General features: G+C 60.3%; 1 protein-coding gene across 1 annotated transcript in view; it reads right to left on the bottom strand.

Annotated features, from left to right (window-relative positions):
* The window catches only part of NTN1 (netrin 1), a gene marked incomplete at both ends in the record, with an annotated part of 83,822 nt that extends 64,440 nt beyond the window's left edge, over positions 1 to 19,382 (bottom strand). The window contains one exon of the mRNA XM_082293929.1: positions 18,359 to 19,382. Coding sequence (XP_082150055.1) covers positions 18,359 to 19,382 — 1,024 coding nt within the window. The remainder of the gene's footprint in view (positions 1 to 18,358) is intronic.
* Between the last annotated feature and the right edge of the window lie 4,471 nt (positions 19,383 to 23,853).

The following is a 23,853-nucleotide window of genomic DNA, read 5'->3' as shown; positions in this document are numbered from 1 at the left end:
AACCAGCCCAGTCTGAAATCAGGCCGAGCTAAAGGAGAATCCCCCAAAAGCCCCCAGGCACCTGGTTCATGCTCACCAGCACAGCAAGGATCAGTTTCCTCTCCTTCCTCCCAGTAAAGCAAGAGTTGGAGTGAAACCAGTGCAGGACTGGGGAAGAGAATCAGGATCAGGGAGCCTCTCTGGTTGCCACTGCCTTGCTCATTGCCTCGGTTTCCCCAGGACAGGGACAGGATGTCACACCAGATGTCATGCTCAGACACTCCGCCATCAATTTGGTTTCTAGCCAGGGCTGCAGTTGGAAACTCCCCACAAGCTGAGGGAAAAGCATCACCCCAAAAGGCACATGGGGCTGGTTTGAACCCTACAGCTCATGACTGTCCTGCACCTCGCTCCCTCTGCGTGAGCCCTGTCCTCTTCCTCTGCACTGATCCCCACAGGCTGCTCTCAAACTGCGCCTGGTGGCACCAGGCTGTCCCTGCTGCTGTCACAGGTGTCACACTGAAGGAAGGCTGCTCCTGGCTGGCGGCTCCAGCACATCCCAGAGCTCTGCTGGGCACCTTTGTGCCCCTGCCCTGATCCTGCCACTGAAAGCCACTTTGGGGACTGGTTTTAAGCATTTCCTAGCTGTAATTTGGGCATTTACTGCTCGGAATCCAGGCTCCCATGTAATTAAACTTTGGATTTCACAGCAGCACAGATGCCTCTGGAACAGACCTGGAAAGCTGTGCCCATGGCTGTCATTAAAACCTCTCTTCACACAGATCCCTCCCCCAGCACCAGGAGTTTATTCCCTGCAGGAAGGATCTGCCAGGACAGAGGGAGCACCTGGAACCTCCCGGGTGCTGAGGGGGCTGAGTGATCCCTCTCCCTGCTTTTCCTGGGATAGCTGGGAGGTGCTGAGCTTCCCGTGGGACCTGCAGGGCTGCAGGATCTGCAGGCAGCACCCAGTGCTGAGGGGGTCACACAGCCAGGCAGCGCCCAGCGCAGCTGAGGCCTCTGCCAGGGCTCTGCGGGGGAAACCAAGCCTTGGAGAAGGTCTGACCTCGGGCTTTTCCCATCAGACACCCCCAGGGAGGTGGGGAAGGGCCCCCAGTGCTTTGTGGGGAGGCAGAGGACTGGGGCAGGAGCTGGCAGCTGTGTCTGTGATGGCACTGGGGGCTCTGCTCGTGGTCACGGAGCATCCCCACCCTGCTGGGGTCATCACAGAGTGCCTGAAAAGAGCATCCTCTCATTTCCTCCCAGCTGGCCCCTGGACACTGAGAATGAAGAGCCACCACTGGGCCAGCAGCTCCTGGCTGAGTCACCAGCTTGCCGTGGTGGGAGTGAAACCTTCCAACTGCAAACTCTCGGTTCTGCAGTTACCAGGATAGAAAGAAAGAGAATTCTCCCATGCAGAACAGTGTCTCGAGGTCAACAGAGAAACCCCTGTGGCCTGAATACCCAGTCTGGGGAGCTGGGGAGCCTGGCAGGGAGGCTCGGGGTCTGGGTGTCTGCGTTGTCACACTTGTAGCCAGGTTACCATGGCTCATCCGCGGGGCATCCCCGCCCCGGGGCTGCTGCCTGCGGGCTTTCAATGGGCTCTGCTCCTCCAGCATTGAGCGGGACACGGGATTTGCAGGAGAAAAGCTCATCCTCAGCGGTGCTGTCATGTCATCACCCCGGGGCTCACAAAGGAGTGTGGGTGCAGCACAGGGAGGGGACGCCTGCGCTGCCCCGCAGCCCCCGGGCACGGCCCTCCCCAGGCACCCACCTCACCCTGCTCAGCCCAGACACAGCTCAGGTGTCCCACAAAGGCCACCTCAACCATGGGGGCAAGTGGTGGGGACACAGCAATGGCCACATTGCCTTCAACTCCTGCGTTCTCTCAGTGTCACCCTGTGCCTGGTGCCCGGGGTGCTGGGACCTCAGTGCCTTCAGACTGGATCTGGAGCCACCCGAGCAGCCAAAGAGGAACATAAAAACCCTGGTTTTGGGGTTTTTTTTCCTAAATGCCTGAGCTGACACCCAGAGCAGGGTATCCAAAGGCCATGGGTGCTGCTCAGTGCCCACAGGACACCCCGGCTGTCCCCACTGTCCCTCCACGGATGGGGACCCTCAGCTCTCTTTCAGGGCTCCCCCCGCCAAGCCCTGCTGCTGGGGGAGGAGAGCTGGGTGCCTTGGCCACGTCTGCCCACCCCTCCCTCCTCCCGGGGGATGAGAACTGGAATAAAAGGTCCATTTCTTTAGAAAGCCAGGCCTGACTATGGGAAGGGTCCCTGTATCCATGCAGCTCTCCCGGCCTCCCGCTCCCCTGTTTAGTAATCTCACTTCTGGGCCTGAATTCATTCAGACGCTGTGAAGGATTAGCTGACCTTTCTTTCAGAGCTTGGTAAGCTGGGGATGTTAAAGCTTCCCAAAAATTAAACTCTCAGGAGGCTGGGAGCCTGGAGAGTTGTTTAGAGGCTGCGGCTGCTTCCCCAGCATCCACCCTGGGACTGTCCCTTTGTGTCCCCCAAAAGTGCTCAGATCCACACACAGCCCCAGATCCCAAGTGCACAGTGCAGGTGGGGGGTAAAACCAGAGGGGTTTTGTCTCCTCTGAGAGGGTTTGGTCATTTTTTTCTGTTTGCCATCGTGGGTTTCAGCTCCTGCTTTCCCACTTTCTCTCTGCTGCCGTGAGAGGAAGCAGTGAGGGAAAAGGTGAGCCCGTGAACTTGGGAGATGAGGTTTGGGAAGGGGGGAAGCTGTCTGGGAAGGGATGGTGCTGTCCCAGCTAACGGGGCAAGGACAAGCTGCTCTCACCACTGCCAGGGCGTGCTCACTCTGAAACCAGTGACAACCTGAGGCTTGAGGAGCATTTCTCTGCCTGGGATCTCAAACTGGGACTGAGTGTGAGGAGGTGATTTTAAGCTCCCGAGCACAGATGTGATGGACTGACCTGCAGAGTGCTTCCCATGGATGGGAATGTTCACACAACACGGCTGCACTCCCCTGACCAAATGAGTCTGATTTTCAGAGCTGGATGCACAGGAGATGCAGAAAAATTCCCCTTTTTTCTACAGAATCTCAGAGCAGAGGGATTTCACCTGGACATGAGGAGAATGGGCACCACTCACAGAGCCCATTTTGTCTCCCTGGTCCCAGGAAGCAGCCAGGGAGGTGAAATCGCTGCTCCTCCAATTCGAGGAGCCAAAGAGAGCAGCTGGAGCTGGGGGAAGCTGGAGACTGCATGGTCTGTGCCCCGCTGAGCTGCAAAACGCCTGGGCTGGCTTTGGGGAGCCCCCAGAGCAAAGGAGGGGCTGCAGGAGCTCTCCACCCCCAGCACTCAGGGCAGCCAAACTCCTGGAGGCAGCACCTTTCCCTTTGGTCCCAGGTTCTCCCGCTCGGGGCTGCGGTGTTGCCTCTGGCAGAACAGGAGCAAATCCATCAGCCCACACGCGCCAGGGCCGGCCTTCCATCCAAACCCCGAGCAAATTGCACAGAGGGAGAGCAGGGCTCCATCCAAAGCCCACGGAAACCAGTGGTGAGACGAGAAATGACTCCTCCTCCTCCTCCTCCTCCTCGCTTTCCCTCTGTCCCGTTGGAACTGGAGCCGTTTGCACACAGAAAGGATCCCCGGCAGCAGCATCTGAGCGCGCGGCAGCCTGGCTCAAACAAACCCTCTGCGGTTCTCCTTCCCATCCACCTCAGGTTTTGTACAGAAGCTGCGAGGCGGGTGAGGGGCTGCCTTTGTTATCCATTTCAATTGCTCCTTTAAACGGGCAGCCGGCTCCTAACTGGGATAATTTTATAGGCCCCATAACCCAGCACGAGGAGTCTCTTTTACGACCCTGCACTCCCCCTGTCTGAGGCAGGAGCGAGGCAGCGGCCGGAGCCCGCGGGGCTCTCTGGCACGGAATCCATCGGTAATCCTGAAAAATAAAACTGTCTTATGAGATATAAATTAGATTCCTGCCCTGGGGGGACGAGCAGCTCTGCTCCCCCACGGGCCCACCGCTGTTGGCGAGCATCTGTTGCAATTACAGGTTCCTGCAGCCTGCTCGGCGGGAATGACCTCCCAAATATTCCAGCAGCAGCTGGAGCTTGCACAAACACTCCGTGTTCCCTTTACAGCCCAACAGCAAGGGCTTGCTCCGTGCTGAATCGCTGCTTGGTGGCCCCATCTCCTCCCAGGACTCTGGGGGTGTCCACGGTCCCCTTGCTGGGGGTGCCGATTGTCACCTGGAGGCTGAGCTCGTCTCTCCTCACAGATTTGTGCAGTGCAAAAAGCACCTTTGGCACAAGATCAGCACCATTAATTGCCCAGGAGAGGAAGCAGCCTTCAGTGCTGTGCAATTACACAGAAATTACCAGAAGAAATTAATTCCAAAAGGTGACCATATGGGCTGTAACGCTGAAGCCCAGGCTGGATTTTGCCTCTGGTTACTGCCACTCAGAACTGAGGGCAGAATCCAGGCCAGAAGTGTGTTTCTAGTTCGTGATTTATTGCACCAAAATGGAGCTGGTAATGAAAACCGTGTTCCACTTAATACTCAGGCGACTTCCAACAAAAATGCCAGCAGGAACTCTTTCTTCTGCTCCTTGCCTTACAGCTGCCCGGCAGCAGAGGATCTGCGAGCTCAGCCCTCCTGCTGTGCCACAGGGAGAGGCCCCACGCATCCCACATGTCCCCAAACCCAGCTGATGGCAGCAGGCTCGGCACCGGGCACCCACCAGCCACGGACCCTGCTCTGCCTCATCTCCCCCATCCTCCCACATCTTCCCACCTGGGCAGGCTCAGCCTGAACTGCAGATGAATTCACCGAACAAAAACCATCTCTGTGACATTATTTCAGCACTGCTTTCCAAACTACCCCCACGGGCTGGTTCTGCTGCAGCACTGACCCACCCAACCCCAACCTGCGGGTGCTGAGTCCCCTCTGCAGCACCCAGTGCTGATGAAGCCAGATGAAGTGAGGGCTTTGCTCCTTCCCAGCCCAACCGGCTGCTCCTTGGCTTTAAAAATGTCATTTTCCCCACATGCAGGAAACAGCAGGAGCCCTCCCCTCTCCTCCCGGAGAGCAGCAGGTGGAGAAAGCTCTGAGGGAGCTTCAGAAAGGACCCGCGGCCCCCTCCAACCCCTCCTTGCAAACACGGGGAGACCTGTGGGAAATGGCTGGGAGATGGCCGAGTGCCACGGCTGAGCCCCTGCGCTGCGGACGGGGGTTCATTTGCATGCCGAAGTGGTAGCCGGGCTCTTTCCAACACGGTGCAAGCATAGAAATGTATTTGAATGTTCAATATCGCCCAGCAGAGAGCTCCCCGTGGAGAAAATCCCCCCGGGGGGCTGCTGGAAGGAGCTCCCAAGTCAAAGATGCCCAAAGGAAACCTCGGGTCCCAAGGGCAGCAGAATTGCCGGGGAGCTGAAAGGCACCGGGCTGAGGCTCGAGGCGGATCCGCGGCGGGGCTTTCCCAGCCAAAGCCAGGCGTGCCAGCGACAACAGGAAACGCGCGGGCTGGGTGACAAGTGCTGCGGCCTCTCCTCAGCTCTCAGGGCTCAATGGCTCCCGGGTGACTCCGCAATCAAGGTCCCATTCAAGCCAGGAAGAGTCAGATCCCGGGGATGTGTGTCAGGCCAGCACTTCCCACTTCTCTTTCAGCCCGTGGACACCTATAAATTTTCCAGGGACAGTGGGACAGGACATGCCTCCGCTGCAGCCACTTCCAAAGGCTCCTTAAAAGCAGCCCAGGACACACAGAAATCCATTCTATGGAGCAATTACCAGGGATGAGTGGGAGTCCATGGAGCTTCTCCCTGCCAAGGACCCGAGCACAAAGTCCACCGCCCCCAGCCAAGGCAAGCGAGTCAAATTATTGGCAATAAATATATTTACTCCAAATGTCGACCCACTTTACGTTCCTTTATTTAACACAGCTGCTTTAAACAGGGGCTGGGATAAATGAAAAATAAAATCTGGGGGGCTTCCTGGCTCCCTGGTTCTCGGGCAGAGCTGGCCGGGCTCTGGTTGCTATTATTAGTGTAACGATTGTTGTTGTTATTATTATTGTTATGATTATATGCATTTCATTCTCTTCTGGGTAATGAATAATTTATGACTCTGTCTCGATCCCCTTTCAATGGATTCACTATCCAGGGAGACTCGCTGAATAATTTGGATCATTCGTTTTCAAGTGCAGGGGCTGCCGACAAATTGTTCGCTTTTCATTGCTGGGGACATTCATTGGTCACCCAAATCAGGGATTTCTTTGGTCGCCCCCAGCACGTGAGGCGCTGTCTGGGGTTTTGTTGGGATTTTTTGTTGTTGTTGTTGATTGGGTGAAACTTTGCGGAGACTAACAAACAGCTCATCTGGGGGGCTGGATTTGTGCAGAAGTCAGTTTGCCAAATTTCTGTGAACATTTGGTGATTTTGCAGAGGCTTGTGGAAAGTAAATTCTACAGAGGATATTAAATGTTATTTAAATGTTTTAAAGGTGACGCTGCTCTTGCTCTTTGATTTGACCTGAACTATTATGCAGCTGATTATTAAATTTTGCTCACTCAGCTCACACTAGAGAAATGCTGCAGTGTTAAACCTCCTTTGCCCAAAATCCGGAGGGAAAGGGAATTTTCAAGAGGGTTGCATTGGGGATCTTCTGCTCCTTACAATCAAATGAGCACCTGTATCAACCTCGCTGTGTCCACCCTGCCATCCCTAATCCCGAATTCACGTCCACCCCCCAGGAGCAGCACCCTCCAGCCCTGGGCAGGCTCTGAGCTCCGCGGGGATCCATCCCCGAGCACGCACGTGGCATGGTGAGGATGAGCGTTGGCCCTTGCCTTGGGATGGGATGGAGAGGGCTGACACATCAGCGCTGGTACCCACGGTTTGGCTGGGATGCCCCCACTTGGACAAATCCCGGCGGATTTGCTGCCAGCTCCATGAGAAATCATCAGGACATGCCACGCTCAGCTGAGGAATGAACTGACAGCAGAGCTCTGCTGGTCCACAGACCCCCTCGATACATCTCTGCTAGGTTAGGTGTTGAGCTGCGCCCAAAGCCGCCTCTGGCTAAACCCAGGAACAGCTGGGAATTACCAGGGCTGAGCACCCCCGCCCCGGCTCGGACCTGCCCAGCTCAGCCCCGTGCGATTGCCACCCCGCAGTCACCGAGCTCCCAAATCCCGGCACCGCAAGAGCCGCAGAGGACAATCCCTGGTCCCCAGGGCCGGAGCCGCTCGTCCCGTCCCGTCTCTGACCTGCTCGTCCCGTCCCTGTCCCGCTGGTCCTATCCCCGCCCCGCTGGTCCCTTCCCTGTCCCGCTGGTCCTGTCCGTGTCCCGCTGGCCACATCCCTATCCCGCTGGTCTCATCCCCGCCCCGCTGGTCTCATCCCCGTCCCGCTGGTCCCGTCCCCGTCCCGCTGGTCCCGTCCCTCCCGCACCGCCCGCTGCCTGCACCGCCCGCCCAGCCCCGATTTACGAGCAGCGTGTGAAGGACAGGCACTGGGCCGCTGGGCTGAACAATGCGGGAATATTAGCCGAGTTACAAAAACAAACAAACCAAACCCTGCCGGGAGCCCGTTTCATTTATCTTCCTTTGTCCCGTTTTGCTACAGCGTGAAAGTCGCCCTTTCAAGCGCAGCGGTTGCGTTCCAGCCCCGGCGGGCAGCTGATCCAAGGCGCTGCACCGCGAGCTTCCCAAAGGCGTGTTTGCACAGTTCAATTCATCCCTAAATATTCAGCCCAGTTTCCCTCCCTCCAACCCTCCCAGGACTTTTTGCCCAAGAGCCGAGGGTGTAAAGCCCGGGGCCGGGGACGGCGGTGCACAGAGCCTTTGTGTGCAAACACAGGCTGCTGTTTGTATTTGCCTTCCCACTGTCAGAGCCCGATTGTGCGCGGGGCAGCGCTGGCCACCGGGCTGCTCTCAATATCCGCCCGGCCACCGCCGCTGCCAGAGGGACGCTCCCTCCCTCCCCGGCCGCTTTGAAGCGCAGCGATTTAATTTCATGAGGCTTTCAGTAATCACGTTCCGATCTCCAACATTAACCAGAACTGACTCCCTCTTGCAAAAGGGGGAGGATGAGCCAGTAAACAGCCCCGGCTCGGGACGGGCGGCACTGACAGAGGAGGGCGAAACGCGGGGCTGGTTCTGCGCCTCTTATCAGATGGGGCTGGAAAACAACAGGCTCTGGGCAGCACCGGGAGGGAGCGGCTTTGCCCGTCCCGAGGATGCTCCTCAGGCTGCTCTCGTGCACCACAAACGCTGATTTTTAAACCCAGACATTTTCATCCTGTCTGCAGCTTTTCCCATCGTTTACCTTCCTTCTTCCCTGTTCCACTTACAGTGTCCCGGTGCCTCTGCCACGTTCCCCAGGGCTCGCTTTGCTGCTGGAACAGGCTCCTTCTGCATCGCTACCTGCCGGGGTAGCCTCTGGGCCAGGAAGAGCCAGGGGCACCCTTAGGGGAAGGGCTTGCATGAAGAGGAGGCTGCAGCCAGGGAGATTTAGGTCTCACCTGCCTGCACTGTGCCTCCCTCCCCTCTCCTCCCCTCCCTTCACGCAGGGCTCAATTCTCCCCAGAGCATCTCCTGACCAGGCAGAGATGACACTCCAGACCCTGAAGGAAAGTCCTTTTGGGGCTGTGAGAGCTAAGCAAGTGCTGGGGCAGTCCCCAGTGAGTGTAAAAATTCCCTTTTCCAATCAGATGTGCTGTTCTTTCTCTCCTCATCCACTCTGGTCTGACTGCCTGAGCCTGCACACTAAATACCCACAGAGCTGACATTAAGGGACAATAATTATTTCCGCAGAATAATTAATGATAATTCCAATCAAAATTGTCACACTTGGTCAAAACAAAGCACAGATCCCAGTGATCCACCCAGTGCAGCCTGGCAGGGATCTGGGTGATGGATGGCTCCGAAATACCACAGGGAAGATGACGTGGACACTTCATCCATCTTTCCATCCCGGGCTCTGAACTTGGAGCACGCAGGCTGTGTGAGGATGGGATCAGGGAGGGAACAGCTGGGCTGCTCCTCGCAGGCTGGGAGCGCACAGACCCAGCACGGAAATGGCACCGAGCCCGGAGCGGGGCCTGCTGAGCCAGCAGCATTCCTCCCGTGCTCCTCCTCCAATTCCCACCTGGGACAGGGGGGAGGACATCTCACCTCCCTCCCTCGTGCCCTGAGAAAGAGGGGAGCGCTCTTCCCACTCCATGAGGCACCATCAACAAATCTGTGCCTACTTCTCACTGGCAGAGAGAGTTTCCCACCCCAGTGTATCAAAAAGGATAAATGTGCTTTGAAACAACCCCACAGAGCCAGGCTGCTCCCAGCCGGTGCCATTGCACTGCCTGGTCCTGCCCCTCATGGCATTTTTGCCCTTTCCCAGGGGAAATTAGGGGTGCTGGGTGCAGGCCCTGGGCTCTCCATCCTCTCCCCAAATAGGAGATGCAGCAGCTTCGATCCTCAAGCGGAGATTCCCAAGGTTGCTCCCCCCTACCTGTACTGGAATTTCCACTCGCCTGCCCACACAATCTCTTTTCACTGCTCATTTTTGGCAGAAGATGGCCGAGGTCTCCTGGGCTCATCCATTACCAGCCCCTCCATCCCCAAGGGGAGCAGGAATTGGGCTGAGGGCTGTGATTCCGAGTGCAGTGTTTCAGGGCATCCTGTCTCAGCCCAAGAGGGGATCCCTTTCCATGAGAAACCACAACCTGGGTGACAACAGGCATCAGGCAAAGCCAGAGGCTCCTTCCAGCTCTTCTGTGAAATAATTTAAAAAACCCTGTACTTCCAGGAGAGAGTGCAATAAAGGTTTGCTCCTTCCCTGCACTCCAACCCTCTGTCCAGGTGGGGGGTGCAGACAAAATTTTCAACCTTCCTGTCACTAATGAGGTTTTTTTTGAAAAGGTTGGAAAGGAAAATTTCTGCCCACAGAAATTTCTGCCCAGGAAAGTTTCTTCCATGGTCCCACAGCTGTGTGTGGGACACGAATCCAGGCTTTTTCCCTGCCTGTTCCTTCCTCTGCCCTCTGTAACCCCGGCGATGCAGGAGGTGCCTGCTGTGGGCAGCAGTTCTGTGCCCAGTTTGTGCTGTCGATGCCCCCCGTGCCACCTGAGACCTCAGGATGCCCAGCACCATCCCTGCTTGTCTTGGGGTGATTTTATGATAATGCTGCATTCCCCTATTGTCTGTTTATTCCCCAGAAATGGGTCCCGCAGCTTTAAGCTGGGTCCGAGGGAAGAGAGGGGGGGAGCCGAGAAAATTCCTCAGCCCGGTTTGCGTTCAAGGGCTCACACTCTCCCCTGTGCTGCTCGGCTCAGGCAAGAAGTGTTCCCAGGACTGCACACCAAAATCCTCCGGTAATTTCTTCTTGTTCTTCTGGAACTGTTCGGCCCCGTGGATCAGCACGGAGGCTGCGGGGACGCCGCATCCCGGCCTCGGAGCTCGGGAGGGGCTGAGCCAGCTACAGAGGGAACTCTAAAATCCACCAGCTTTCTCTGCAGTGAGGAGATTTATTATCTAACATTACTCATTTTTCTTCTGAGCCTGCTTGTTAAATAAATAATTTTTTTCGCTTTCATCCAAGAAATTCCTGTCGTATCGGTGGGGGAGGGAGTGCTGAACCCTATCTTCTGTGGAGGAGACGTCCCTTCCCGGGCGTTTCCCCTTAAACTTGTCTCAAATCGAGACACCGCTGAGCCCCGGAACGGAACAATCTCTGCCCACATCACTCCATCAGTTTTTAAGCTCCAGTCTCCAGTAAAACCAGTGCTGTACAAAATGCTTCCACAAATCCAGCTCCCAGCAGAGCGGAGTGGCTGCTCCATTCCCGTGCTCTCCCGGGTCAGAACCCGTTTCTTTAGTATCTCCCAAAAGAAGACAGGACTTTTCCCTCCCCGCCGTTAATTCCCCGTTTTCTGCTGAGCCTAAAGCGAGCTCCCATTCCGGGTGGGGTTGAGCCCCTCCGTGCCACTGCTCCCTCTGCCTCTGCCTGGGGTGGATCGGGAGCAGCCGAGTCCCCGTTCCGCTCCCTCCGAGAGCCTCCGCGGCTGCCCTGGCTGAGAGCCTGAAAAGCCTCCCTGTCTCCTTATCAGTCCCCAGGGCATCCTAATCCCCTATAAACGAAAGCTATTATGCAGATATCTTTTAAAAAGCCCGCCTGTCACTCCAGCCAGCCCCATCCCCGCTCTCCGGACTCCGGAGCGTGGTCAGCGGGGATGAGCCTCTGCCGCGGGCAGAGCCGGGATTGGCCCGGGTGAGGATCCGGCCTGTCCCTGTCGCTGTGCCGTGCTTTGATCCCTGCTCAGACACGGAGCGGGTCCCCGTCCCGCCGGGCGGCAGAGCCAGGCTGAGCCCCAGGCCGTGCCAGCCCCGGCCGTGCCCGCTCCGTGCGGGAAGCAGCGGGGATCTGGCAGGGATGCTCGTGACGGGAGCTCGGCTTATGCAAAGCAAACGTTTCCTGCTGATCGCAGCGGCAGAGGCCAAACGGCAGCCGCTGCTCCAGAGACACCCCGGGGACGGAGCAGATGTGGCTCTGCCACCGCCGAGCCCTGTCCCGGCTCTGAGCTCTCTGCAGGGACTGGTCCTGGCAGCAAATCCTCTCCCGTCCCTCCTGAAACACGGGGGCATCTGTTCGGTGCAGTCAGGAACGTGGTGCAAATGAACCATCCTGGTGAGGCTGAGTCAGTGAACACCCTGAGTCAGGGACTCAGCCCTGCCACGGGGTCGGTGTGTCCTGTGCCCCAGGCAGCTGTGCCAGCGCTCTCCAGGAAAAGCTGGATGTCGGATTTGATGGGTCCTGGGGCTGCTTTGGGGTTTTTTCTGCTGTTTGACAGCAAAAAGGGGCAAAATGATTTACAACCTCTCAATGCCAGGCAGGTCACCAGACTGCTCCAGTCATCCTGACCCACAATCTCCTTTGCCCTGGATGTCCCCCAGGACAAAACTGGTGGAGGAAAAAACTCAACGCAGCGCTCTGAAATCCTCCAGAAAGTCCTCAATAAAATTCTGCTTGCACAGCCCAACCACAGAACGGTTACAGACAGGATGGGAGCTGGGAAGGCTTTTGAGGCAGAGGTGATTAATTAGGGTAAAGAAAAGGAATCACCCAAATTTAATAAGAGACACCAGGAACTCCCCGGAATGAAATCCTGCAGTCCCATAATAAGCACAAGCGCCTCCGAAACCACTGTACCAAAAAGCTGGGTGTCGCAAAAGGGAGGCAGGAGAGATCAAGAGCCAAAAAGGCATCAATCCTCCATGGTCACAAAAATCCATCTCATCCCTGAGGATGAAGGGGGGATGCACTAAGAATACAGAGACAAATTTGTGTGCCCCAGCTGCTCCCACTTCACAGGCCAGGTAGGAACGCCAGGATCCTGGCAGTGCTTTTACAGGCAGTGGGGATTCCAGAGCCCTCGGGTGCTTTTTGCTCCATCCCTGGGGAGGCAGCACGTCCCCCCCAGCAGGCGCAGGGAGTTTGAGAGGCAAGGACAGAGGAGGCTGAATAAGGATGACATGATTTGGCCCAGAAAGAGGAGGGCAGAGATTAGCCGTGGACAAGCTCAAGGGAAGGCAAGTGTCCAACCCGGAGTGCCAAGCCTGGTTTTGTTTCAGCCTTAACTGCGCTTTTTTGTTTGTTTGTTTGTTGGTGTAAAAACCTTTCTGTTGGAAATCAGTTTAACTTTAAGCTTCCTGAGAATAAAAGCCTGTGAGAAAGCTCTGCCCATGCGAGGCTCCCTTGGGAGGCTACAATGGGAGCCTCAGCAGCTCGTGGGCCCAAATTTCTATGGCTACAGCACCCATCTGCTCAGCAATACAGCTACCCCTGCTCGTGCACCTCCCCATGCAGCACGATCCGCTGGGAGCTGCACCAGGAGGGGCTGGAAAGGACCTGTGGCTCCATGGATGGCACATGGAGCCACGAGAAGTCCAGCCCTCGCAGGGTCTGGTCCAGTTGCTGGTGAAGCTGCCCCGTTGCAGTTTCCCTGGGTACAAGGATGCTGCAATAAAGCTTCATGCCTTTCTCAACCCAAGTCCAAAGGATTTTACACAGCCCTCCTTTGTTTCCTATAAAAGGGGAAATTGAGGCCAAAGGTAAGCTTGGATGTCAGAAATTTTGAGCATTCTTGTTATCATCGGGAGGTAACGGGCAGTACCACCACAGAACAGCTCCAAAACCCACCTGAGAGCCTTGCCTGGATCCAGCCAGAGGCAGAGTCGTGCTGTGCTGCCAGATCCAGGCAGCAACGCCTGCCTCAGGTGGGCAAAGGATGTTACACTGTGGGCATCCTGCTCTGGCCCCCTGGGGATCCTCTATGGGACCCTGGGGATCCTGCAGAGCAGCCTGGGGATCCTGCTCAGAGCCTCTCTGCTCAGGCTGGGGATGTGGCTGTTTTTCCAGGCAAGGAGGGAGGGATGCTTGGCTTCCATCCTTCCCCATCCCTCTGGAACAGAAGTGGCCATAAGCAGGGTGAACATGGGGACCTTCAGAGTCCTCATCTCCTCACAGAGGGATTTGCAAAGCCACTCAGTTCCTCTGACTCCGGTCCCACCACGGAACCGAAGGGGCCCGGGGTGCTTTGGTGACCAGGTGCCTGCCAGCTCTGCCAGCCCCACCCACACTCCACTCCCCACTGCTGCAGCCAGAGCCTCTGTCCCTCTGTCTCCCTCAGGATAAACCGTCTGCAAAGCCCTGAACCAGCACGGGAGAGGAGAAGACAGAAAGAACATCTCCCACCAGCCCATTCCTTCCTGGTCGGATGCATCTCGGCCACTGTGAGCCATTGTCAGCCCCTGGTGGCCCAGGCCTCGTCCTGGCTCCCTGCTCTGCCCGGCTCCGGGGATGCCTGGACCCTGCAGACAGGCACTGGCTCACAAGCAATTCCTGCCAATTCCCAGCCAAGCAATTCCTGCAGGCACTCTCCAGTGGGACAGAGCCCAAGTCACCACCAGCTTGACTCCTTCTCCCATTTGGAGGCCAAGGGGAATGGGAAGGAATCATCTCATGGGGCTCCCCAACATCCCACTGTGCTGACCTCGGGAAAACGGTTACAGACAGGATGGGAACTGGGGAGGCTTTTGAGGTGGACGTGATTAATGCAGGGTGAAGAAAGGGGATCACCTGAATTTAATGAGGGACACCAGGAACTCCCTGGCATGAAATCCCTCACATCCCTCTGTGGGAGAGGAGCTGGCTGTGTGGGAAGATTTGATTTCCCTGGCTGTGATAAGGGTGGAGGGGGCTCGGTTGCTATTTCAGCAAGCGCTGCCCTGCAAATGCCTCCCTGGACCACCACGGAGGTGATAAAGCCCCAGGTTTTTCTGGAAGGAAGTTTTTCATTGGGAGTGTTTGGCAGGCGCTTCTCTCAGAGTTCCTGGTCAACTCCATGTCTGAGGTGAAGTTTCCTTTCCACTGAACAAGAAACTTGCTCGGAAATTGCTCTGACATGAGACACATCCCAGCCTGGGAACCCTTCGGCAGCGGAGCAGAGCCTGTCCAACACCAGGCTCCCCGTGCTGCCTGTGCCAAATCCCCAATCTGGGAACACAATGTGTTTCCTTTCTCTCCCTGCACTGGCTCCCGGGTTTGTTAAACGCTCTCAAGGCATCACAGAGGGCCAAAATCCGAGCGGCGCCCAGCACCTGCAGCCACCGCTGACGTCAGGCACACGTGCAGGTACCGGGAGCATCTCCTGGGTCCGTGGGGGGAAAGGCTGTGGAGATCCAGAGCCGGCACTGGGAATGGAGTCTGGAGTTCTCCAAGTGCCTGTCAGTGGGATGCAACCTGGGCTTGTCCAGTAGTGCTTTATCCAGGGCAAAGGCAAAGGTGTTCTATGCAAGCTAAAGGGATGGTGCTGGTCCGGGTTCATTCCCAGCGCTCTAAATAACACCGTGGTTCCTGAGAAATTGTGGAATGCTGCCCATTGCATTTTAGTGACGTTGTTAAATCTGGTTGAAGACCCTGCCTGCATTTTCCCGTGTCCGCACAAGCTCACCAGCAGTTGAGCTCTGACAGCGTTTCAGTTCAGACCTTTTCCAGCTGCAATCTCCTCTCCCAGGGGAGCTGGAAGCTGCATCAGGACGAACTGGGCTGGAAAAGGGGGCTTGGGCTGGACCAGCGCTGAGCAAAGAGCCAGCCCAGCGGCGCTGGGGAGAGGCAGGATGGAGAACAGACCTCTGAGCTCTTCTCCAAGCTGAGTCCTCCCTGGAGCCCTCCAGCTCCCAGGCTCCCAGCCAAAGCTGGACCGCAAGGCCAAGCTCTACGTGGATGAGTTATTTGCCAGGTAAAGCTGATGGGAACCTGAAGCTGTGAAAAGCTCTGCAGGAGCAGATCCCTGGAGATCATCTCCTTGGGACAAGCCCTATCCTCTCCATGTGCGGTGCTGGGATCTCGCAAGGAGCAATAAAGAAAAATTCGATCTGGCTGGCAAAAACCGTTCCCGTGGGAAATTTTGACTTTCTGTCAGAAACTCCAGAGCATTTATTTTTCAGCCCCAAATAAGCATGAATAGGAACAAAGATTCAGTTTTGGCAGGGGGAATGGGCTTACCAAAGCAAACACCCAAATTTTTAAGCAAAGCAGACACATTCTATAATTTTTCCCCTTGGATGAAAAGAAAAAGAAAACCCCCAACGATTTCCCAGAAAGGAGAAAAGTAAATTCAGTGAAAAAAAAAAAAAAAAAACAACAACCAGTTCTCCCACCGCTACTTGATGCAAATTCAGCTGATTTGGCTAATTCACCTTTTCCTCAGCACGGCGGCTCAGGACTCTCTGGCCGCTCTGATTCCCCCTGCAGTGCTGGAAGGAGCCTCCAGCGTGCGGCGGCCGCACCGGCAGCGACTCCCCGCCCGTCCCCGGCCCCGGCCCGGCGCAGGCGGCTCCGCAGCCCCCGCTGACCCGGGGCCTGACTTTCTCTCGGGATTTGGGAGAGAAACCAGGGTGGGCCGACGGTCATGAGCGAGTGGGTGGGAGTTGAATGGGGTTATTGTGATCTTTATCTGGGGGGATTATTCCAGGCGGTGTGGGCTTGGCAGGGTTTTTGGCCGTGGCTGGTTTTACAGACTGATAGGTGCGGCCCCAGGGAAGGCGCAGCATGATCGGGCTGCGGAAAATTGTTTTACGGTAGCTTCATCCTTGCAAAACATTCACTTCCCAGCAAAGCCGGTGGAAAAGGAAAAAACAGAGCGATTTTCGTTTGCAGAAGTCTGACGCGGCTAGAACTGCACATGGTCTGAAATGCAAAGCCTGGCATAAAAGTGAAATATTTTACTGGAAACTGGGAACTTGCTTCCCTTTTATTGGAAATAAATTGGAAGGGAGAAGGATGGTAGGAGCACTGCGCCAGCACAGCAACTGAATAGAAGTGTTTTCAGGAGCATTTGGGGACCCTGAAGAGAAGACCCGGGGGTCCGAGAGCACCTCGAGACCGCACCAAAATTTATGGCATCGTTTACAGCGGTAACGTTTCAGGGAGGGAGCGGGGCTGAGGCCGGGAAAGCCGGATCCCTCCTGCCCCCCCGGCCTCGCTGCTGGGCAAGAGACAGCGCTGGGAAATACGCGAGACTCGGAGCCCCCTTCCCGAGCGCTGCCGGGCAGCGGAACCCGCAGGACAGCGGAAAAGCAACCCCGAAGCGACCCCGGCAGCCGTGTGGCATCCGCCGCTCCCCCCCGGCCCGACGAGATCCGCAGCCCGGGGGAGCGGGGGCTCCGCGGCTCTGCCGAGCATCGCCCCGTGGCTACCGCACCCCGCGCCACCGCGTGTGCCCTGGAGCCGCCACCGCGTGTGCCCCGGTACCACCGGCCCCCTCTCCGCGCCAGATAACCAGGCTTGGCCGTGCCTTCCTGGTGAAGACGCCGGAGAAGAAATTGTGCTCTCTTCAAGGGACACATCTGATTGTGATTTGGGGAAAAAAAAAATAAAAAGGAAAAGGAGGGAAAGAAAAAAAAAAAAAAAAAGGCGGCCAACCCCGGCCGCTCGGCGAGGGTTTTTTCCTATCGTCGGAGCTGCAAATATTTTGGAAGACGGGGCCGTGTTTTCCGTGTAAACAAGGCGGCGGCGGCGGCGGCGGCGGGCGGAGGGGCCGGGGGCTCCCGGCGCGGGGAGCCGAGCCCAGTCTGGGGCATCCCAGCCCCGGGGCCGGGTCCCCACGGGCACACGGCTGAGCACCGGTCCCCTGAACCGCGAGGATAGGAGCGGCAGAGCGCGGGGATCCCACCGGGAAGTGGGGGTGGAAGATCGGAGGGAACATTCGGCGGGATTTGTGGGGACTCACGGGGAAGAACTCCCCAGACCCTTAACCCTTATCCACACCGGTCAGAGGCGAGGGACACTCCGTCTGCGCCGGGGGACAGCTAGGACGGCGCGTTTCTCTCTCGAGGTGGAACGAACCGGCTGCAGCCCTGTTCTCGTTTGGCCCTGGGGCTCGTTCAAGTCCCCGCCGCCGCCTCTGCCCGCACCCCCTGAGGATGCACGGACGGGAGCCGCAGGATTTGCCGGGCTTCCCTCCCCTGCTCCCGGCCGCCTTACCCCTCCGGAAAGGGCCGGAGCCCGTCCCCGTCCCGCCGGGGCGCGGAGCCTCTCGGGCTTTGCGGGGGCTCTGAGCCGGGGAAGGGAGCGGGGCTGCCGGCGAGCTCCGGGCTCCCCGGACCGGAGACGGGCCGTGTGCTGCGGGGCCCCCGGCCGGGACCTGCCCGGGACGGAGACTTTGCCAGACCAGCCAGGGCCCCTCCGCGCTCCTCCGGACACGAACGGCGTTTTGCCGGAATCGCGAGTGTCCCTTATCCCTTCTCCTCAGCTCCTCGTTTTTCCCTGCCTCGCGTTTCCGAGCTTCCCCTTGCTCTGCCCGTCGGAGTCCCCCGGTAACCCCATCCTGCTCCGCCGGGTTCCTCGGTCCCCTGTGTTGCCCCGGTGCCTCCGGTGTCCCCCGTCCCACGCCTCCGCGGCTCTCGGCATACCCTGCCCAAATTCCTGTGCCCTGCCCGGTGCTCCCAGGTTCCCCGTGCCCGCTGGAGGTGCCTCGGTGTTGTCACCACCGCGTTCCCGGGTACCTCAGCGTCCCCTGCCTTGAGCTGCCGGGCGCCTCGGCGTCCCATCCCGTGCGCTCCCGAGTGCCTTCACATCCCTGCTCTGCGCTCCGGGGCCCCTCGGTGTGCCTTCCTCTGCCCCACGCTCTCCGGTACCTCAGTGTCCTCCTCCTGTCCCGTTCTCCATCTCCCTGGGTGTCCCTGAACGGCTCCCCGTGTCTCTGGATGTCCCCGTGCCTTTCGCTGCCGTTCCCCGCGGCTCCTTCGCTCTGCCCTCCCTCTGTCTGCCCCTGCGGGGACCTCCGCGCCCTGTCCCCGTCCCTCTCCCCGCCCGTGCCGGAGTGTCCGCGCCCGCGGCCGGGACTCACCCACACACTCGTTGGCCTCCCGGGCCGTCGCTCGCTGCCAGGGCCGGTCGTAGTGGAAGGGCTTGCAGCGGTCGCACTCGGGGCCGGCCGTGTTGTGCTTGCAGTCGCACACCAAGCTGTCGTCGCGGTCCCGGACGCAGCGCGACGCGTGCCCGTTGCACTTGCAGCGCCCGCCGACCTGCAAGTCGGACACGGCGTAGAAGTAGGAGTCGCGGGCCAGCTCGGAGTCGTCCTCGCTCTCGTCGCCGAAGGTGTGCAGGCGGCTGAAGGTCACCCTGATGTCGGTGGCCGTCACCCAGTCCTGCAGCACGGGCGAGTTGTCGAAGTCGTGGGCGGTGGGGCGGCCGTCCAGGGTGCTGAAGGCGATGAGGCCGCCGGAGAGGGGCCGCACGTCGGTGTGCGAGTCGGTGCACACCGCCTCCTGCTCGTTCTGCTTCGTGATGGCGGCGCGGCTCGGCTTGTTGTACATCTTGCGGCACTGCGTGGAGTAGAACTGGAAAGGCACCCAGGTCTTGCCGTAGTCCATGGACTTGTGGATGGCCATGGACTCGGGGCGCGGCGAGCAGAACTGCAGGCTGACGTAGGTCACCTCGAATTTCTTGCCGAGGGAGAGGGTGAGCGTGACGTTGTGGGGATACTGGACGTAGCTGTCGGACTGCCAGCAGGTCAGGTTGTGCGGGTTGTTGAGGTCGGTGAGGAAGGAGGGCGGGTGGGCGCGCTTGGGGTCGGAGGCGTTGCAGAGGTGGCAGGTGCGGACCTGCTCCTCGCCCTTCTCCGTCACCACGCAGTACCGCGACGGCGGCTTCCCGCAGGTGCTGGACACCTTCACCTCCTTCCCGAAGGCCGAGTTGACGAAATCGGGGATGCAGCGGCGGGGCAGCCCGTGCTCGTCGTAGCAGGGGTCGGGCTGGGCGGTCTGCACGGCGAACATGCTCACGCCGTGGTAGCCGCCGCGCAGGGGCTGCGCCAGCCACGCCGCCGCCAGCAGCAGGGCCAGCGGCGCCTCCGCTCCCCTCCGCGGCATCCTGCGCGACCTCCGCGCGGCGTGGGGACAGCGGGGAGGGGGACACGGGGCAGACCGGGGAGCCGCCGCTCGACCGCGCCGCTCCGCGGGGCACCTCGGCCGGGGACGCGGTGCGGCGGCTCAGGGAGCCCGGAGCATCGCCCGCCCCGCGGCCAGCCCCGCGGAGAAAGGGGAGACCGCGACGGCGGCGGCACCACAAAAGTGGGGCTGGCGGCGGGGCTGGGTCCCGCCTGCCTCCCGCCCCGGCCCTCGCACGGAGAATGACTGGCGGTCCCAGCCCCCGCCGCGTTTGAGGTCATGCTAAAGGAGTGACATCGCGCTCAAGGAACAGAACAACGACATCCACTGGCGGCTCAGCCAGAGACGCGCACAGGCCTCGGGGAGGGCGGGGGGGGGGGATGGGAGTGGGACGGAGCCCGCCTCGACACCGCGGTGATGGGCGCCAGCTCCGCCGCGGGGCTCCCGAGCCGCCCCGAGGAGCCGGGAAAGGGCCCTTCTCCTGCCGCCCGCCCTCCGTGCCCCCGACGGGGCTGCGGGAGCCCGGGCCTCCTGCGCCCAGCAGCTGGGGATGCTCCGTGGGCGTGGAGCGGGAAGGGGGGAGAAGCGGCCGGGAAGAGCCCCACGCCCACCTGTGGGGACGCCGGGGGGGATCAGGATGGGGACCTCTCCCACCTGGTCACTGCTGGCCTACCCTCTCCACCGGGCCCGACAGGGACTGGCCCCCTCAGCTGGATCGGAAGGGGCACCGGCCCGAGCGGGGTCGCACCGGCCCGAGCGGGGTCCCACAGCCTTCGCCCCTGGGGCAGAAAACCCAGTGCCGGGGAAGTTTCATTGGGGGGAATCACGACACGGGAACTCCCGGGCCCGGAGACCCTCGGCAGGTTGTTTTAGGGGGCTGTTCTCGGTGAAGAGGGGCGGTGTGCCTACCACAGCCCCGGGACAGACCAGGCACAAGGGGCTCCGCGGCGCCTCTTGCCTTCCCCCACCTCGCTCTGCAGTTTGTCGGCTCTCCCGTTAAGGCGAGGAAGGGGTTAAAGGGCGGCACTTGTCCCGCACCGGGCCGTGGCCCAGCCCCGGTCTCCCCTTCCCACCCGCCCAGCAGACCCCCAGTGCCGATGGCCGCTTCCCCTCGGATCCGCTCCGGCTCCGCTCTTCCCGCTGTGATCCCGGCCGGGGACTCAGCCCGGGGGGACGGTACCGACATCCCGGAGAGACTGTCCCGGTAGGGAGCGGAGAGTTCCCCTCCCTCGGCTCCCGGCCGCCCTGCTCGCCCCCCCTTCCCTCCCTCTTTGATTAAAAGGGCACTTTTATTTTTCCAACGGAGGTGCCCTCTCTCGGAGCGCTGCCCACGCCGTGTCACTCAAGCGGCCGGGCCCTGGCACGGCGGCGCGGTCCCCTCCCCGGAGAGCCTCGGCGGGGCGGCCCGAGGGGACGGGGGCTGCCCGGGCAGCGGCGAGCCCCAGGCCGGCCTCCGCCCCCTCCCCTCCGCCCGCCCCTCTCCCGGCTTTGAATTCCTTGCCACCGAGCTGAATAAAAGTGGTTGTTGTAAATTGAATTAGTGCCTGATTAATCTGCTCCCGGGCCTGCTAGCCCAGCGGGGCGTCTTTGGCAATGCAACCGCCTTCCCTGCAGGGCAGCGGGGCTCCGCAGCCTCCCTGCCCCCAACGCTCCCCCCGGACCCCCCCAGCCGCCTCCCCAGCCCCGCCGCTCCCGGGATTTGTTAACTCTTCCCCGGGAAACAGCCCCTCCGTCCCGCTCCCGGCGCCCTCCATTGCCGGGGCAACGGGGGGTGTGGATGGGGATGAAGCCGGCCCGGGATTGGGGGATCCGGTCCCGCTGGTCCCACCCGAGCCACACAGGGACTCGGCCGCAGCCCGGCACAGCCGGGACACTCACGGACAGTCCCGGGATACCCCAGCCCCGGAGAAGGTTTTATCCCCACTCCTGAATTGCGGCCCTATTTGCAGAATTGGGGTGGGGGTGTGTGCTCCCGTCCAGCTCCGGGAGGGTACCTCAAGGAGGGAGCGGGACAACTTAGACTAAACTGTTCTGGACCGTGGGGGCCAGGCCGGGACAGAGGCTGCGGGAGCCCGGGCCAAGGCGCGGCTCTGCGGACGACGGAAATGGGAATCCCCAGGCGGGAGCCCCAAGTTCGGGCCCCCAGGCCCCTCCAGGTGCCTGCTACGAGCATCTCCGCTCGTCGTTTGTGATCCCCCGCTTCACTCGCCCGGCGCTTTTCCTTCGGCCACGCGTGTCCGGGACCAGCTCTCGCCGCGGGCTCCCTGTCCGCCCGTGTCCGGGCTGTGCCGGGGCTGCGGAGGGACAGGGGGACGGCTCCTCTGCCCGGGGGGGACACGCGGAGCCGGCTCGGGGCGCAGCAGGTGCCGCTGTGAGGACCCTCGTTCCTCCGGGAAAGATGAGGGTTTGACTCCGGTTGCTCCGGACGCCCCTGGACCCTCTCGCCGACCCGCGAGTGCCCCCGGTGCGCAGGGCAAGGCTGAAATTTCAGCGTTTCTTTAAAACCCGTGAGGGTTTTTAAAGGTCGCCCTCGGCACCTCAAAGCCCGCACGGTCCTTCACCGCCTCACAGCAAAAATTGGGGTGAATCTAAGGAAACCTGGCCCCTCTGAACTCCCCCGCAAAGCCGAGGTACTGCCTAATCCCATTAGCAGGGTGTTAATTTAACAACCTCCCGGCGCTGCCGAGCGCGGAGCTCCGCGCTGCCCGCCGGCGTTCCCGGGCTGCGGCTCTCGCCTCCCTCCTGCCCTTCTCGCTGCGTTTATTCGGTGTTTCACAACCCCCGGGGTTTGTAATGGCTCTTGCGGTCATTAACGTGATTTACGGAGGCTTTCTCCTCTAATTACCTCGCCCTCGAGCTATTACATGCATGTAAGCAGCTCCGCGGGGACCGAGGCGCAGCTCGGCGGGCCCGGGCCCGAGTCTGCCGGGCCCTTCCGGGGCAGGGGCCCGGGGCCGTCCCGGGAGGATGAAACGGGGCGATGCTCGGGGCAGCAAGCCGTGCCCGCCACGGATGGCCCCTCACTTCGGATTTGATTTTCCTATCATGAAGCACCAGCCAGCCCCGGCCCTGTTCTGGCTCGGGAGGGGACGGATCCTTGCCGAAGTCAGCCCCGCTGAGACGCCGAAGCATCTCCGGTACCTGCACGGGGGCCGGAGCATCGCTGGTACCAGCAGCGGAGCATCTCCGGTGCCTACACCGGGAACGGAGCATCTGCGGGATCTCCAATAGCGCACTGGGAACGGAGCATCTCCGGTACCTACACCGGGAACGGAGCACGGCTGGGACCACCCCGGAGCATCTCCGGTACCTACACCGGGAACGGAGCACGGCTGGGACCACCCCGGAGCATCTCCGGTACCTACACCGGGAACGGAGCACGGCTGGGACCACCCCGGAGCATCTCCGGTCCCCCCGGTCCCTGCCCGGGAGCGCGGCCGGCCCACGTGCGGGCCCAGGGGCTGAGCGGCGGCGGGGCACGGCTGGGCCGGGGCAGCGCGGAGCGTCCCCGTTCCCTCGCGTTTGGCCCGGGAGAAGCCCCGGGGACGGAGAGCCGAGAAGGGCTTTATTTCAGCCGCACCGGGGACAGCGGGAAAGGCGGCCCCGGAGCTCGGAGCTGTTTTAAAAGTCAAATGGCTTCGGGTGCCGGAGCTCGTCCTCCTCCCCGGGAACAATGCGCTGCTCCTCGCCCACCTCCCCCTGCACCGCCCGGGCTTGGAGAAGGGAGGGGGAAAGCCCAAGCGGCTCTTCTCCTCCTCGGCTCTCGGGGGGCCGTTCCCCGGCGGGACCGGGAGCGACTGGAAAAGCAGAGAAGACCCGGGTTGAAATAATCAGGAGCGATTTATTCCCCTGGAGTGACAGTTCTTTTGAGCAGTTGCCGAATGGCAGTTTCTGTCTTTCTGAAAGCTTTTCTTCCAGATTCTGTTCAGATTAGGCTGGGGAGATGAATGAGGCCATTATCCAGCCCAGTAGCTATTCTGAAATGCCAAATTAATTACCAAGGGCTAAATCAAGGCGATGGGGGCTGGAGGGGAGAGGGGGGAGGCGGTTTGAGGTGTGAAAATATCTCCGCGATCTTTTAAACACGGGCACGGCGGGCGGCCCGGGCTGCTCCCCCCAAACCCCCCAAACTTCGCTCCGCAAGCGCGGGGGCAGCGGAGGCCGGAGCCGGGCGGAGAGAGCGAGGAGACCCCGCGGGGTCCCGCTCCGGCTCCCCTGCCCCGACTCCGGCACGACCCCGCTGCTGCCGCATCTCTCACCTCCGGCGGGGCCGCGGGGCACCGCGGGGCTCCGGGCGGGGCTGAACCGGGGCCGCAGCCGCAGCCGAGGCCGCTTGTGCCGCTCCCGGGTCCGTCGGCCCCTCCGGGCACTCCCCGTCACCTCCCTGCTCCCCATCCCAGGGGTTCTCCGTCACCTGTGCGCGGGTCCCGGAGCGCAGGGAGGAGGAGCAGCC

This window comes from Coloeus monedula (genome assembly GCF_965178545.1).
Source record: "Coloeus monedula genome assembly, chromosome: 19".
Taxonomy (NCBI): domain Eukaryota; kingdom Metazoa; phylum Chordata; class Aves; order Passeriformes; family Corvidae; genus Coloeus; species Coloeus monedula.
Note: the sequence above shows the minus strand (reverse complement) of the source record. Positions and strands in the feature narration are given on the sequence as shown.